Genomic DNA, 17,444 nt, shown 5'->3' on the forward strand with positions numbered 1-17,444 from the left:
CATCCTTTAGATGTTTTATTTACTTGCACGGGCCATTAACTGTGGGGATTCTGGTTAATTGTTTCGATTTTGTAAGTTTTCAGCGTCTTATCATTATTGTCTCTTTGCAGTTTTCAGCTCTGTCCAAAAATGCCTCAATATGTTTAATTTATAAAGTGGAGGTACGTCAACCTGACATAACTATATTTTTTGTATGAGTTTTAGAACATTTTAAAGAAGAAATGGTTAAGACAAATTTACGAAATTTTGAAACATTGACAAAGGTTTAGATTTCAGAATGATTAAAATATATATTGAGGCTGTTGACACCCCGTAGTCCCATCACGTGCTAGGGGACTGTCGAATTTTTATCCCTCTTTTATTTATTTCTTAAATCCCACCCTGTTGCATAAAATGCAACCACGATCTGTAACATGGCGTTAATCATTTAATACTATGTTCTTGTTTTAGACGATACCCAGAAGAAAATAGGAGTTATCAATCTGTGAAGGCAGTATCCTAAGTGAGCCGATATCTGCCATTTAAGTCTACTCTAACAGTAAAGATTCATTTGACAGTAATTTTATCCCCTCCTCCTTCCTTGTGTTATGAATAACTCATATTATGGGAGAATGGATCCTAGTGATAACAAGTTTGCATCAAGAACACTGTAATGCTTTCAATAGTCAGTACAGCCATCTTATCCTACGTCGTGTTTCTAGGCTGATGCCTGTATAAGAGGGTCTGGATGGGGGGGTACAAATGTCAGTTGTCAGTTAAATTTTAGGCTATTTGTCAGTTGTCAGTTAAATTTTGGATCATTTGTCAGTTGTCAGTTAAATGGCTGTTAATAATTAACTGCAGATTTTAATAATTTCTTGAGGACCCAAATAATCTTAAACGTCATGTAAGACAGATAGGAGCGTACCCTGATAACCGAAAAATTATTCAGTATTGTAAAAACTTGTTTCTGGTCAATGTTTAATTTTATGTTTACATTTTTGCAACAACAATCGTTTCTTTGGCCTTCATACAAATCATCCCATGGCCAATCTACTAAGAACATACCTTACGAATCCAAGCGAAAATGGGCGCGTATTGGTCGGCCAGACCTTGAAACTGCGACAGGTGAAATTTCCTCCTCAGTGTCAGAGCTGTATCGTACTCGTCCTCTTGTGGAGGTCACACAGCACCAAGGACTGACATCAATGAGACAGTCATTTACAAATGTGACTTCTGTAACATCATTAGATGGCACCTCAGGACTGATTCATCTTCAACATCTCTGTTGAGTCGTTCTGGATCTTCCGTGATGGAATTGCTCTCTTCGTCTGGCATAAAGTTTACTTTACTGCAATCTGGTGGCTTCGTATACACCGCTGGTGGTAGAGCCCCTGCTTTGTCCTTTGTAGTCTCACCCCTGATTGTTCTTTGTCTTACTGGACGATACTTCTCTACCAATTCTTTCATGGCAGTCTCCGTTTCAGCGCTAATTTCTGCTGACGGCGTGAATGTTATCCACAACTGTTGTGAGTAACGTGCACAACTCAACCTCTTCAAGGTATTCCTTGTTAGTCGCAGCTATGCTGTCATGCAGCCGGCGCATTCCTTGTTCCAGAAGCGTTAGTTCGCTGCCTGTTTCCTCCAGCAAGCTTGGCAGCTCCATTTTCCACTGACTATCTGTGATTATCGCAAAATTTTTGCTTCTTCCTCCCTGCTTCGGTGCCATGCGGTAAAGTTTTAAATCAAACTCTCCAAGGCCGAATTTTGTTGCCAGTTCTCTCAGCCCAAGAAATGAGAACAGATTCTTCTTTAGAAACTGAACTGTCTCTAGCTCATCGCAATTGATTGGAATACGGCTTCGGTGTCGTTCGAATGTCGTATCCGAATCAACGCGGCAAAGGCTAGCAATCCCGCCTTTATTACGCCGGAACGAGCGGACATGGTATAGACTCGGTATATTGCTAGAGCGCGTTCCACGTAAATTTGGGTCGTGTTAGAAAGAAACTATTAACTAATATGAATTGTTAGTATAAAATATGACGCCCTACTCTGCCGCTGTTTATTGTACACGTTTGTTTGGTGATTTGGTATGAAATATATCAATTATTAGCCGAAAAACGTAGCAGCAGGTCTTTCGTCAGTTGTCAGTACCAGCGAGATTAAATGTCAGTTGTCGGTTAAATTTTATGCTATTTGTCAGTTGTCAGTTAAAATTTTGGCTATTTGTCAGTTGTCAGACAACCCCATCCAGACCCTCGTATAATTGCTGGTTTTCACATGACGTCATAAAAAACTGAAATTCATAACTAAACACAACACTGACCATACACATAAAAAGAAGTATAAATTTACATCGGCTTCCTTGTTTTTAGCAGGATAGCATTCTTTGTTTTGAAAATAGAGCAGTTTGAATTTTAGATTTTTGCGCAGTGCGTGACATGTCACGTACATGAAAACATCAATTTGCCTCGCGGTTTTTTTCTAGGTCTGATCAGCTAACATGTATTAGTATAAATCTACTAGTGTTCTATCACGAATGCCGTTCTCTGATTGGCTACGCTACTCGCTATCTATTCTGTGATAGATAGTGAGTAGCGGTTTTCAACAAAATGGCGGCCGCTTCGTCGCGTTTGCTATGAGGAAACAGATAATTTACTTGTTTAGTTTTGAACGACCAGTAGATTTATACTAAAACAATTAGATTATTCGCTCTCGATTTCTATGCGTGATAGTTGATTCGGGCTTCGCCCTCATCAACTATCACGCGATAGAAATCTCGAGCTCATAATCTAATTGTTAAATAGAAGCGTCTATGTCAATGAATTAAAGTTCAGCAGAGAGAAGAAAAGCTTTGAAATAGCCAAGGTAAACTCCAGATGTTTTTGCTGGTTTCCGGCCACCATGTTGGTGCCCCTCAGACTTGGCACCAACGTGGTGTCCCACACTAAACTCTAATTTTCCATGGTACATTTTCTCGAATAACTCGATTATGAGACATCGCACAGCCCTGTGGCTTTCACACGTTGCTTGTGGATCACTCTTCTACAACAAATATTATCATGCGTGACGATGTGTGAGGTGAAAACCCCCATCCTGAGGTTAAGCCCCCCCCCCCCCCACCCCCACATCCCTTCAACCACTCTAAACTGCTGCCAAACTAGATAAAATTACCACAAGTTTACTCTGTTTAAGAGGAGAGTAATTGTCTTTTCTACTACTGCATGTATAACTTGTTTTGTGTTTTTATAGCTTTGTTCGCTTTTTTTAAGGCTGTATTAATATTTCTGCGTGATCTCGTTGTAAAAAGATTCAAAGCGATAAAGTTATTATTGACGGCGAAGCTAATCTCCTTTTAATACGTCAAACTACCTTAAAAACAAGTTTCTTCTAAATTGAAATAAATCCAGTTTTTCACACAAAGAAAACGAACTTGTCTCTCAAAAGATTTGAACTTGCTGCGTGTCGGGAAAATGAACTGTTTTACACTGCATTACTTGTTCAAGTAAAGGACGCTCAACATAGTCACTTTTGTAAAACATTACACTTGAATAGCCTTTTTGTGCTTTTTTATCCTTGTTATTCTAGGTACAATATCATCAATTGTGTGCTTTTTCTTTAATTCAGTACGGGGATAGTACTTACAGTTCACGGGTATTCACCGGCAAAGGTCCTGGGACAGACGTCAGTTGCTTTCCTGCACATGAGATATCTGCCAAGGATGGATCCCACGAGACGGGAGTACAGACACATGGCTTTGGACATACTGACGAGAGATATCAAAACACAATGAAATAAACTTTTACTACAGACGAAGTGGAAAGTATTGTGCAAACACTTGTTCGTTACTGCCTTATGGAACAAACCCATAGAGGTTTGTTTTATCATTACGAGGTGAATTTTTTTCACGCAATCCTTAAAAAAACATGCAAATTTACCAGTTACTCCGCCAACCATAAATGTGCTACCACAAGATGTCAAGCGTTTATTCCAAACGGTGAGTTTTATTACGAGAGAAAAAGACGAACTTAACATTCACGATAGAATGTTAAGAAGATAGAGTGGGCCCCACTGCTTACCCTTATTGTCCGGTAGATCTTTTTGTATCCTCTGCTTTTTCATCGTTCTCCTTAATATTAAGCCCGGCCCCCGAATCTATCGATATTTTTGTAACTTATTCTTCTTAAATACTTAATTTAATTGTAGTGCTCTGTAAGGTCGTGATATGCCAATCTTGTTTCTTTATATTTGTATTAGTAAGCGATAAGGCGCTGAAATAAGTGTTAAAGTAGTGTTGCTGCCAAATTATTCTTCATGGTTTTTGTATTTCCTTTCTAGACTTTAGAGTTTCTTTGTTGTCATTAAGTTTAAGTTTCTGTGGTCAAACCAACGGATATGTTTGCCCACGTACAAGCAACGAAACAATGCTTTCAATTATTCTATCTATAGTCCTTTGTAGTTAGTTAGCTTTTCCTCGAACGTGTTCAGGAAAACGCTCAGTTCTAGTCAACGTACCATCGCGTAAAGATCAAGACTATAACTCAAGTATAACGCTGTAAAATCCCTAACGCGGACACAGAAGTAAGTCTTTTTACTTTGTGCATGTTACTGTTTTTATTGCCTTTTTTTTGTATCGGATTTACGAAGTTTTCACTTTTGTTTCTTAAGTTTGTAATAGCTTTAGTACTTAGTCTTACTATAGTTTTCGTTGTATTTACTTCTTAGTTTTCGAAACCGCTTTATACATCGCTTTGTTACCGTACCGCTTTGTTATCGCTTCGCTACACATCGCTTCACTTCCAAGCACTGTTAACGTCTCTACCGCTTCTTCAATAAACTTTGTTTGATTATCTTACCGTCGTGTACCTTTGTTGTGGCAAACCGTTTTCAGTCATAAGCGCGTATAGAAGTTCTGTCTTAACGTGGGATTAACGACCGCCTGTGAGTAACGATCCGCGCTCACATTCGTTTCGAAAATTCTTGGCTTTGATGTGTGAATTTCAGTTCTAACCATTCAACGCAACGTTCAAATCGCTTGGTTTCGTCTGAATTTCATTGAAGTACTCTAACGAAAAGAAACGTCTAAAATGGCATCGAACGAAAGCACGTGCTCAAACAAAGGAACATTGAGCGAAGTTGTCGACGTCACGCTTAGAAATACCGATGACAAACCGGAACTTGAGAACAATGATTTAGAAGATCAAGAGAAATCGAAAACCTTCGCCGAAAACGCTGAAAACGTCGACAACGATCTGCACGGAGAATCTAATAGGATTCGAAAATTAACAGAGAAAGGTGAAGAAGAAAACGTTCGCCGGCTAAAACAAAAACGAACGAACGCTTTATCGGCGGTTACCCGCAAAAGAACCGACATGTCAAAACTTATGAACAATGAAAACAATCTGGAGGTCGTGAAATATCAGTTAACGGAACTTGACAGATTATGTCAACACTTTGAAGATTGTCAAAACGAGTACCTTTATGCGCTGTCATCGCCGGAAGACAAAGAAGAAGCGTCGGTGCATTTTGGGTTTAAAGAAAGTGACATTTTCGAGTACCGCAAAATGGTAGTTAATTGGATTACCGCGTGTGAACAACGCCTCAGCGATCAATTTGATAACCTTTCCGGTCGTCATACAAACAAGTCACGCTCCTCGAGAATCTCGAAAAATTCGTCGTTGTCTTCGCGAGCAAAAGAAAAGGCCAGAGTTGCCGAATTAATCGCAGAACGCTCTATGCTAAAACAGAGACTTGAACTCAAGGTTGCTGAGGAAGAATACCGTCTTGACCTTAAAATTGCTAAAGCGCAAGCGAGGGAACGTGTTCTGGCTGAAATAGAACAACAAGACGATGATAGAAACCTTAACGAAAACCGTGCCAAAACTTTACCACCTACTCTTCCGGTAACACTACCAACTCCGCCACGCGATGTAACGCCGTCGTCGGAGCAAAATGTAACGCCATCTCCATCACGGGTAACTTTACCAGAACCAAAACGTGAAAGGTTGTCCTTACCGTTTCTTCCTGGCCACGAAGACCGCGGCGTAGATAACTTCAAGGCAGAGAGTGAAAACTATCAGCAGCTCTCCCCGTTAGACCCTCATGCTCCAGAGTTTTTGCCCCTTCCTCATGGAATTAAAACCGAACGGCGTGACGAAAATTCCATGCAACAAGTACGTGACGAAAAACTTCTAAAGGAAGTCTTTAAGATGCAGCAAGAGCAGATACAACGGATGGTATCCTCGCAACACCAGCTCGCCACAGTAATGACTCTTCCTCAGCCTGAGGTACCAAAGTTCAAGGGCGACCCCATGGACTACAAAACGTTTATCATGGCCTTTGACGCGCGCGTTCAGTCAAAAGTAATAAGCAGCGCAGACAGGCTCTATTACCTCGACCAGCACCTGATAGGCGAACCCAAGGAACTGATCGGCGGCTGCCTCCATATTGCGCCTGACGAAGGTTATCCAGAAGCCCGAAGACTACTTGAAAAGGAGTACGGCGACGCGTACAAGGTCTCCACAGCCTACATGCAGAAGCTTTTAAGTTGGCCAGTCCTGAAGTATGACGATGGCCCTGCACTAAAACGTTTCTCGATCTTCTTAACGAAATGCCATAAAGCTATGAAGACCATCGCACACTTGGCAGTGTTGGATCACGCACCAAACTTGCAAGCCATAGTTCTAAAGCTTCCCGCCAATCTGCAAACCAAGTGGCGCGAAACCGTGGTCAGAACTAGGCGTAAGGACAACACCGTTGCAGGCTTTGGTGACTTGGTGGAATTTGTGGAATACGCAGCTGAAACGGCAAACGACCCTGTTTATGGCAAAGACGCGCTCATCAAAACTAAGTTACGATCTAGCGGCGTCACAGAGGACAATAAGAAGTTCTCGCCATCCAAGCCGAAAAGCTCCAGTTTCGCCACCAACCTGAGTACGGCTGCCAAGCCCCCCTCTTCACACGGGGCCGGGTTTTCCCGCCAAAACGTCAAAAGCCAAAGATGCCCTTTGTGCGAAAGGTCCCACGACTTGGACGACTGCGAAGCCTTTCAGAAGAAAACAGTAAACGAAAGGAGGGCATTCCTTGTGGAAAAGGCGCTGTGCTTCGCTTGCTACGGCGATAATCACCACTCGCGAAGTTGCAGGAAGAAGAGAGTTTGTAAGAGATGCCCCACTTTGCTTCATCTAGAAGGCTTCACAGTGGCCAAACGGGAAGATACTAGCCAAAAGCAAGCTTCTGAGGAGAAAGCAACAAAAGTTACAAACGGATGCGTGGACATCACTCAGCAAGCCAATGCAAAAGACGACATCCTCCTTCAGACGATCCTTCCAGTTGTAATAACGCAAAAAGGCACGAATAAATCGATGAAGACGTATGCATTTTATGATAACGGAAGCGCAGGTTGTTTTCTCACCGAAAGCCTCAAAAGACAGCTCGAAGCATCAAGTACCAAAACAACACTGCAGCTAGGAACGATGCACGGTCAAAGCCTAGTAGAAAGCGCCATTGTCAAAGATCTTGTCGTGTCTGATCTGAAAGGAAAGAATCCTATCGAGCTGCCCAGAACCTACACTAGACAAGAAATCCCAGCCGATCACAAGCAGATCCCTACTTCAGAAATTGTCAGCCGCATCGAGCACCTGAAAGAAATCGCTGAAGAGATACCTGCTTATGATCCTGAACTCGAAATCGGTCTTCTAATTGGAAGCAACTGCCCAAAGGCCCTTGTACCGCTCAAGGTAGTACCAAACGATGGTGATGGTCCCTTCGCTTTACAGCTCAGCCATGGTTGGACAGTCAGCGGTCCAGTTTATGTAACCACCGAACCAGCAACGAGAAAACTGACTGCACATCGAATTACTGTCAGAGAAGTAGAAAGCGTCAAGGAAATCATCACCCCTAAATCCCTGCTAAATCTATTCGAGCTTGACTTCAGCGAAAGGGCATCAAGCAACATTCCAGAAGATGTCGGCTACTCTCAGGAAGATAGGAAATTCCTCAGTTTAGTCCACAACGACATCCGACACGCAGAGGGTCACTACGAGATCCCACTCCCCTTTCGTCAGCAGGACGTCAAGCTACCAAATAACCGAGAACAAGCTCTCAAAAGAGTTCTTTGGCAGAAGAAGAAGATGACGCAGAACGACAAGTATCGGAGAGACTACGTGGCATTCATAAACGATATGGTGGATAAAGGATATGCGGAGAAAGTCCCAAACGAAGCACTGAAGACCGAAGACGGCAAGGCGTGGTATGTTCCGCATCACGGCGTCTACCACCCTAAGAAGCCAGAGAAGATTCGTGTGGTATTTGATTGTAGTGCTAAGTTTGGTGGAACCTCGCTCAACGAACAACTGCTACAAGGTCCTGACCTGACAAATTCCCTGGTTGGCGTCCTCACTCGATTCAGACAAGAGCCAGTAGCCTTTATGGGTGACATCGAAGCCATGTTCTACCAAGTAAGGGTTCCTGTCTACCAACGCGACTTCATGCGTTTCCTTTGGTGGCCAGACGGTGACTTGAACGCCGAACTAGCAGAATATAGAATGACGGTTCACCCGTTCGGAGCTGTATCCTCGCCCAGCTGTTCCAATTTCGCCTTACGGAACGCAGCAAACGAAAACGAAGAAGAAATTGGAAACGCAATTGCAAACACACTACGACGCAATTTCTACGTGGATGACTGCTTGCGATCAGTCGGTACCGAAGCTGAAGGCAAGGATCAAATTGACGGTCTTCGTAAAGCATGCGCAAAGGGTGGATTCCGACTCACAAAGTTTATCAGCAACCGTAGAAGTGTCCTTGAGTCAATTCCGGAAGAAGAGCGTTCAAAAGACGTGAAAACGCTGGACCTCAACTACGATGACCTGCCAGTCGAACGTGCTCTCGGCGTACAGTGGTGCGTCGAATCAGATACCTTCGGTTTTCGCATTGTCGTCAAGGAGAAGCCACTAACGAGAAGAGGAATACTATCGACCGTGTCCTCCATTTATGATCCTCTTGGTTTTGCTGCACCGTTTACTCTGACTGCCAAGAAGCTGCTTCAAGACCTGTGTAGAGAAGAGAAGCTTGGATGGGATGATGAGCTCCCTGATCCTTACCTTAAACGCTGGGAAAAGTGGCGAAATGAACTCCCACTTCTCGAACGCATGATCGTCCCTCGCTGTGTGAAACCATCAGACTTCGGACAGGTGGAGTCTAGACAGCTTCACATTTTCTCAGACGCAAGCTCAGTGGGATACGGTTCAGTAGTGTATCAGCGTCTTTGCGACAACGAAGGTCGCATACATTGTTCATTTATGATTGGAAAAGCACGGCTTGCCCCGATCAAAACGGTGACGATCCCACGCTTGGAACTCACTGCCGCTACCGTCTCCGTCCGCCTCGGCGAAATGATGAAGAAAGAGCTCGACGATAAGCCCGATACTGTACAGTACCACACCGATTCTACCACCGTGTTGCGATACATCGGTAACGACCAGAAACGATTCCAGGTCTTCGTCGCCAACCGTGTCCAACTAATACGCAATTTTTCTGACCCTAGCCAGTGGAGATATGTGGAAACGAAAGAAAATCCTGCTGATGATGCTTCCCGAGGCCTAGATGCCAAAACAATGATAGAACAACAGCGCTGGTTAAGGGGACCAGAGTTTCTATGGCAACCAGAGAAAGAATGGCCAGTACAACCTCCGTCATTTGGCGAACTTTCAACCGAAGATCCAGAAGTCAAGAAACAAGTTAACGCCTGTGCTACAGCGATCACCGATCAAGCACCAGAAGCCACCGTAACAAAGCTACTGCAGCATTTTTCCGACTGGTATCGCTTAAAGAAAGCCGTTGCAGTTTTCTTGAGAGTGAAAACCATTCTCCAAGAAAGAAGGCTAAAGAGTATTGAGAAACAACATGGCTCCTTCAGTATCACTAACGATAAAGCTAATAAGCTGAACGAAGATTGCTCATCACTTACTGTTCAAGAATTAGAAGAAGCAGAGCATGCAATAATTCGCCTCACACAGTCTCAAAACTTCGATAACGAGTTAAAGAGCCTCTACCAAGCAAGCCTTAACGAACCTGGGCATGAACGGACACGCCCCAAGAAAGGAAAGACCGAAATAACGAAGACCAGCTCCCTTTATCGCCTCGACCCGTTCGTTGATGGAGGTCTTCTACGAGTCGGTGGCCGACTGAATTATGCTGACATTCCAGAAGAGTCCAAGCATCCAATTATTTTGCCTCGAAAGAGTCACGTGACAACATTAATCATCCGTCACACTCACGAGCAACTCGGTCACGCAGGACGGGGACATGTCCTCGCAAGATTACGCGAAAAGTATTGGATCGTTGGAGCTAACTCCGCAGTGCGTCAATATATCTCTTCGTGTGTCACGTGTCGTCGCACCAGAGCCCCGCCTCAAGATCAGAAGATGGCTGATCTACCACGAGATCGACTAACACCAGCACCTCCTTTCACCTATGTTGGGGTCGATTTCTTTGGACCGTACGTGGCCAAACAAGGGCGCAAAGAAAGCAAAAGATATGGAGTAATGTTTACGTGCCTTGTAAGCAGAGCCGTCCACATTGAAGTCGCAAACTCGCTTGAGACAGACTGTTTCCTTAACGTACTTCGCCGTTTTATCGCTCGTCGCGGACCTGTACGAGAAATAAGATGCGACAACGGTACTAACTTTGTTGGTGCAAAACGAGAGCTGCGAGAAGTTTTCAATGAAATGAACCCCGAAGAGATCACCGAGAAGCTTCGCCATCAGCAGATTGACTGGAAGTTCAACCCGCCTGCAGCAAGTCACATGGGTGGAGTCTGGGAGAGACAAATTAGAACAGCACGAAGGCTCCTAGACACTCTCCTCCGTGAACATGGAAGTCGCTTGGATGATGAGTCCTTACATACCTTATTGTGTGAGGTCGAGTCCATCATCAACTCAAGACCGCTTACCGCCATCTCAAGCGATGCTAACGACCCAATACCACTGTCACCGAATCAGATCCTGACCATGAAAACAAGCATCGTCCTGCCTCCTCCTGGCAAGTTTCAACGTAACGATGTCTACATGCGCCGCCGCTGGCGTAGAGTCCAGTATCTCTGTAACCTGTTCTGGTCGCGTTGGAGACGAGAGTACCTGCCAACCCTCCAACAACGCCCCAAATGGAATAAAGAAAGAAGAAATCTGTCTGTCAATGACATCGTCCTTATTAAAGATGAGAACGCTGCAAGGAACGTGTGGCCAATGGGCGTGGTTACCAGTGTGGAACGAGACTCTAAGGACCTTGTCAGAAGTGTTGTCCTGAGAACCGCCAAAGCAGAATTACGCAGACCAGTGGCCAAGCTTGTATTACTACTTGCCGCAGACGACAAGATGGATGCTGATCATGTTGAAAGTGAAGATGCTGAGAAGCCTTAAGCTTCGATGAAAGACTGTACATTTTTTAGATAATATTTTTTGCTTCAAGTATTTTAGATTTTAGTTTTTTAAAGTTTTTTGCTTAGTTTTTTGCTTTATAGTGTTAAACAGCTTTGCTATGTTTAAGGGACCGGGAATGTTGCTGCCAAATTATTCTTCATGGTTTTTGTATTTCCTTTCTAGACTTTAGAGTTTCTTTGTTGTCATTAAGTTTAAGTTTCTGTGGTCAAACCAACGGATATGTTTGCCCACGTACAAGCAACGAAACAATGCTTTCAATTATTCTATCTATAGTCCTTTGTAGTTAGTTAGCTTTTCCTCGAACGTGTTCAGGAAAACGCTCAGTTCTAGTCAACGTACCATCGCGTAAAGATCAAGACTATAACTCAAGTATAACGCTGTAAAATCCCTAACGCGGACACAGAAGTAAGTCTTTTTACTTTGTGCATGTTACTGTTTTTATTGCCTTTTTTTTGTATCGGATTTACGAAGTTTTCACTTTTGTTTCTTAAGTTTGTAATAGCTTTAGTACTTAGTCTTACTATAGTTTTCGTTGTATTTACTTCTTAGTTTTCGAAACCGCTTTATACATCGCTTTGTTACCGTACCGCTTTGTTATCGCTTCGCTACACATCGCTTCACTTCCAAGCACTGTTAACGTCTCTACCGCTTCTTCAATAAACTTTGTTTGATTATCTTACCGTCGTGTACCTTTGTTGTGGCAAACCGTTTTCAGTCATAAGCGCGTATAGAAGTTCTGTCTTAACGTGGGATTAACGACCGCCTGTGAGTAACGATCCGCGCTCACAAGTAGTAAATAAAAAAGATATGCAATAAAAACCTCTTAGCAGAGCATGACATCACTGATCAATCTGTAGGCAAATGAGGTGGGGGGGGGGGGGAAGGGGGGTATTTTCCGAAAGTTCACTATCACAATTTCGTATGTCTTTAATTTTTCAGATGACATGGTGTCTCCATAGAAACAAAGTTTTTGGAAATATCTTTACACTATTTCGGTAAAAAAAATTGAGTGTACCTTTGTTGCTTTTATACTTTTATACCATTTTAGCACTCTGGTTTTGGTTTTGAATTTTCCTGGGTCAATTTGAACAGTCTTCTGAGGTTTTGGGGAAGGGAAGATATGCAAGTTGGCATATCCATATAAAGGTGACGACTGCGAAGAATCAATGAGGTAATTCCCACATTATATGACGTCATGTTCCCATTTTGCGGACGCCACACAAATCAGTTTTAGACGTAAATTTACTCCCCAGGTTTCATTGTCATAATTTTTATGCTCTCGAAGTTATGAATGGTGGGGATAGGACTTTATAGAAAGGAACAGAAAAAGTTTGAGCTGAATAGAGTTAACTTTTTTTAATAGACTTAACTTACATCCGTGGTAGCACTAAGTATCTTACAGTATATATTAGCTCCTATGTTATGGGACATTTTTCAGTAAAAAATAGATTTCGCTCAGTTAAGGAAATATCGGAGCCTTTGTAACCGTCAAGTAAAACACAAAGGTGTTGAATACCTTCTGTTCTTCCGAATAAGAATTGAGCTTCAGTTTGCAAAGGCGCGAAAAGTAAATTTCTTTAGAATTTCCTTCATTTGTTAGCCTTACGCAAGGGAAATTGAGTTGTCGAAATACTATTGGCTACGGGTCTTATATGATAAATGTTCTTCAGTAAAAGCTCTTAAGTTCTACCAAGATAGGATGAAGGCATCCTCTCTTGGTTCTACCCGTAAAAAAATGAGTCAAGATCTACAATAAACGTTGTGTTTCTTGAAGAAGAGCTCGTCCACTTGATGTAAAAAAAAAATCTCGGAAGGTAGCAGGGCAACTCTCCCTCAGCCACAGAGCCAAATTCCCCATAAGCCCCGGGGGTTCAAAAACAAAGCGAAAGGTAATAAGAAAAGGATAAATAAGTGGGTGTGCAGAAAAACGCTAGACATGAACTAAAAATAGGCGAAATTAAAAGGTAAAGCGACGTGTGCAAAAAAGTTAAAAGAGACTAACTTAATTTGTAATCACGGCTCTCCCCAAAATATCCCAGTGCCATAAAACAACGTCGGGTTGTGGCTTCTGTCACAACCTTCGGTGCACGGGCACAATACTGGCAATACAGCGGTTTGGAAAAGTCTTCCAACCCTTGTGTGAATAAATCGTGGATCACCCGGAAAAACTCCACGTTGTGATAGGAGTCTTCTGTGTGACAATCAATTATCACTTACTAATCCAGAGTGTTCAACAAATATGAAACGTCACGAACATCACTTATAACCCACGGATTAATTTCTGCGCGCTCTCATTAAAGAAACACTTTACGACGGTACATAATCAGACAGTAGTTATAAGACGTAGTCGTCTGATTTACATGAGATTATACATTTATTTGGCGGTAATTACGTGCGCATCCTGAAGATCACTGTTTCCTCAATAGAGTGCGCGCGATCCAGCCTGCATGTTTATCGGATGGTAATGCCTGAGGTTGAAATATTGTCCTTAAAATTTTACAGTTGCCTTCTCGGTCAACATTTCATTTTTCGGACACTAATCAGTCTCGGGAATTATCTTCCTGTTACCACACGTCTGAAGAGGTTTATTTACTAACGTCTTTGGGATGGAGATCAATCCCCTCTGCGATTATTACGACCTGAATCCTTTTTGTGCATACGTTCTACACTTTTTAGAAGAATTTTGTTTCCAAGCAGAATTTATTCGGTAAACTTTTCGACTTCGGTGTAACCTGCGATCGTGCCCTCCCTCGCTACAGTCAATTGTCATCCCGAGAAAAAAAGAAAAGAAAAAAAAACAAAAAGAAGAAGAAGAAGGTTAACTTCGGTGAGTTTTTTTCTAACCGATTTTTAAATAAGTACTATTTGAAAAACGCGGGTGAGTGTTTCATGAGGTTTCCCAACACGAGAAAACAGATGAAACGGCCGAGTGATTTTATTGTTTTCCAGTGTTTCGAAACCCAATGAAATACGAAACCCGAGTTACTTCTCCAACGAATACAATTGAAACATTTTCTGTGTTCTTAGCGATGCCTAGTGAGAGAATTCTTGTTTTTCTATATTTGTTACATTAGAAATCGATCATGTCACCTATCGGAAAACCGATAATCATGTTTAATTTATTCATTTTTGTTGTTTGTGATCTCTGGACCTCGATATCAAGTTGAATTTTAATATTTCGAAAGGAGCCCATTTGAACAACAACACCAGACTTTGCATGATTCAGTTAAAATCTTTTAAAGAACTGCTTGCGCTAGGCGGACACCATTGTGAAAACCAATTTATTAAAAAAAAAAATTGGTTCAAAACGGGACTTTGAATGCCATGAGAAAAAGATTGTAAATCAGTTCACAGAAAATGAAATTCTTCTTCTTTTTGGGTCACTTGCTTTCCGACTGTTGGTTTGTATGCGTTGCTCGTGTTTTGCGAGCGTCGTCAAACATTTCGTTTAATAAAACCGGCGATAATTTTATCTGTTAATTTTGCTTCGCTTTTACACTAATTTTTAACACTAACGAAGATGAAGGCATTCGCAACCTAGTTTTCTTAATTCCTCTGATTTTGATGTGTGTGGTACATGCAATCCTTGCCTAGTTCCTAGGTCTCTCCCTGTTTTTCATCTCGGTCAATCCGATCCGAGTCACGTGCTCCGAGGGAAAAAGCGAGGCCTAGACAAAAATCAAAAATTGTGACAAATGTCTCAATTTTTCTGGCGCGAAATTTCACGTTGAGCGGTTCGCGCCATAGCGGAAAAATCGGAAGAAGTGGTAATTCTAACTCATTTTCGACGTAAATGCTTCGGTCGATAAGTCTCTTTCGAGTGTATAAGAGTAGTAAATTCATATTATTTTTGAAAAGGAAACAAATGGACCATACAGTACGGCTTTATCCTCTAGAAAGCGCCTTTTCGACGAGCAAGAGAATTAAAGTCTTGACCGGTTTTTAATTTTTGATACATTAGGTTGAAGGAAAACTGGATCGTGAAAAGTCCTAACCTGTCTTCAATTTCTTTGGAGAGACTGGATCGTGAAAACCCTCTGTTCCATAGGGCAGAACAGAGTGCGCACGCGCCCAGAGACATTTTGAATTAGTTTCGCGAGCAAAGTTACGCGTACGATAATCGCGTGTGCGAGTAGTTTTTCAGAGCCGTATTTTTGGGGGTTTTCGAGTAAGTTTATTGTTAACCGCATTACCGTTTTGGGGATGGTTTTTGGCCGATAAAGCGTGCTTGTTTTCCGAAGAGTTTTCCGTAACCGCTTACGAACATCCTCTATTGGTAAGTAAATCTGCGCTTATGCACTGCTTTCGAGCTGATCACTCATTTTTTTTTTAATATGCTTTGTCAAAGTCTCAGGGAGGTGTGTGCGACTCCTGGTGAATATATCAAACAGCAATTCGGCGGTTTGTTGTCAGCTGTTTCGTCTTCGATGAAGAATATGGTCATGCCGTCGTGCTAAATCAAAGAAACACGATCTGAGCAGTCAATTTTCTGTCCTTACATCGCGCCAAATGACCAAAGATGGTGGTCACAAAAAAAGTCTACGGAGTTGTGCAGCTCGGTGGCCATTGCGCCACTATTTAAATCTACCAAGTTATGTAGCTCGGCGGTCATTGCGCCATTTCATTTTCAACAAAGTAAGCTCAAATCAAACGAATTGTGTAGCTCAGAAGCGAAAGCGCCATTTCATAGTGGTTTGTAATTCGGGTTCAGGACAAGCTATCATTATGCGTCATTATGGCTGCTTGCTCGTGCGAGGCAAAGCAACACACTCAAGCAAATCATTAAAATATTTAGTTCTGTTAGTCGCCTACACACTCCACTGAAGGTTTTGATTAACGATTTCTTTGAAACGTGTTCAGTTGATTGGTGTCATGTCAATGAACCGAAAGTTTTCATTTACACGATGATCCCTACTATTGTAATCTAACGTATCAATAGACCCCCTCCTGCCTACTCCACAGCACAGAATGTCGAAGAGCCACCTTATGTTAACTAGACTGTGTTAAGCTACCAGTATTGTTCTTTTCTTGACAGCAAAGTGAGCACGGGACAAAAGAAGAAGGCGACGAACATAAGCACTTTGTCGCCACTTTGTGGCAATCGCAGTCACTTATATTAAACTCATATGATAAACTTATCATCATTTTCCGCCTGCGAGGTTCTCATAAGAAAGCAAACAAAAGGTATCAATAGGAAAGTGGTGCTCAATTAGTCGGCTCTAGTATCAACCCTTTTTTGTCAGTATTTATCCGCGTTTGTTCATGTTTCCTTTTTCATGGTTGGTTGCCCCGTACATGCCAATTTTCGTTGCTTTTTGCACTTGGTCAAATTTAATTCCTCATCCAACACCATTGTGATACAATACAACAATAAATGTGCATGAGTCTGAGCAGGTATGACCGTTTTTGTTGACAATACTCGAACTCATATATTTTAGGTTGTACCCATACTAAACTGGAACAGTTTAATACACGAGAGAGGAAGATGGGAGGGTGGGTAGGGCGTTGCATCCACCGGCCATCAGACGCGCTTATAGATTTGTTGTTTGCACAATAAGCGGCAGCCCAGAGTCCTACCCAACCCTTATTTATTTGAATACGTGAGTGGTTCATTCAAGCAGGTTGTCATATGAAAGGACGAAAGTAAAATAGTAACTGGCGCTATTTTTCCTTCGGAAAATTAAACAAGGGGAAAGCACTGTTTGACAGTTTCCATTTAAATGTTAACAAATGGATTTCAACCATTATGAAAAAGTTAGCAATTGTTGGCAATAACAATTGCCTGACGGTTAACCTTTGCGAGGCAAAAAGTATAGCAAACAAAATAGACATTAAAGTAACTAACAAAAAAAAAAACATTGTAAATGTCGCCAGCGCGTATCAGGTGTTTCCACTTGGGAGTGACAGTACGAATGGATGGAAAAGCAACCGCATTTGGTTGACAACTTTCTACCTGGAATAACTGCAAAAAAAGATCTTGCTTTTTTTTCTTGCAAAAGGGTACATTAACTACAGCTTGTGATGGAT

At 42.2% G+C, this 17,444-nt stretch overlaps 3 protein-coding genes across 3 annotated transcripts in view; 1 reads left to right on the forward strand and 2 right to left on the reverse strand.

Moving 5' to 3' along the window:
* LOC146463384 (uncharacterized) overlaps positions 1-1,449 on the reverse strand; it is a 432,669-nt gene extending 431,220 nt beyond the window's left edge. Inside the window, exon 1 of the mRNA XM_085084507.1 lies at positions 1,238-1,449. Coding sequence (XP_084940633.1) covers positions 1,238-1,449 — 212 coding nt within the window. The remainder of the gene's footprint in view (positions 1-1,237) is intronic.
* Positions 1,450-3,340: 1,891 nt separating this feature from the next.
* The window catches only part of LOC146463400 (tolloid-like protein 1), a 42,765-nt gene continuing 28,661 nt past the window's right edge, over positions 3,341-17,444 (reverse strand). The window contains exon 14 of the mRNA XM_085084477.1: positions 3,341-3,745. Within this exon, the coding sequence (XP_084940603.1) occupies positions 3,621-3,745 (125 nt within the window). The 3' untranslated portion in view covers positions 3,341-3,620. The remainder of the gene's footprint in view (positions 3,746-17,444) is intronic.
* On the forward strand, positions 4,275-12,178 carry LOC146463401 (uncharacterized). The gene is made up of 3 exons (XM_085084505.1): positions 4,275-4,560; positions 4,705-11,822; positions 11,967-12,178. The coding sequence occupies exon 2, from the start codon at positions 5,067-5,069 to the stop codon at positions 11,394-11,396; it is 6,330 nt and encodes a 2,109-aa protein (XP_084940631.1). The 5' UTR covers positions 4,275-4,560; positions 4,705-5,066; the 3' UTR covers positions 11,397-11,822; positions 11,967-12,178.

The sequence above is a fragment of the Pavona decussata genome, unplaced genomic scaffold (genome assembly GCF_977016875.1).
Source record: "Pavona decussata unplaced genomic scaffold, jaPavDecu1.1 SCAFFOLD_178, whole genome shotgun sequence".
NCBI classification, from domain to species: domain Eukaryota; kingdom Metazoa; phylum Cnidaria; class Anthozoa; order Scleractinia; family Agariciidae; genus Pavona; species Pavona decussata.

What these genes read in the sequence shown, in the direction of transcription:
- LOC146463401 (XM_085084505.1), top strand. Translation starts at nt 5,067, where the DNA reads ATGGCATCGAACGAAAGCACGTGCTCAAACAAAGGAACATTGAGCGAA.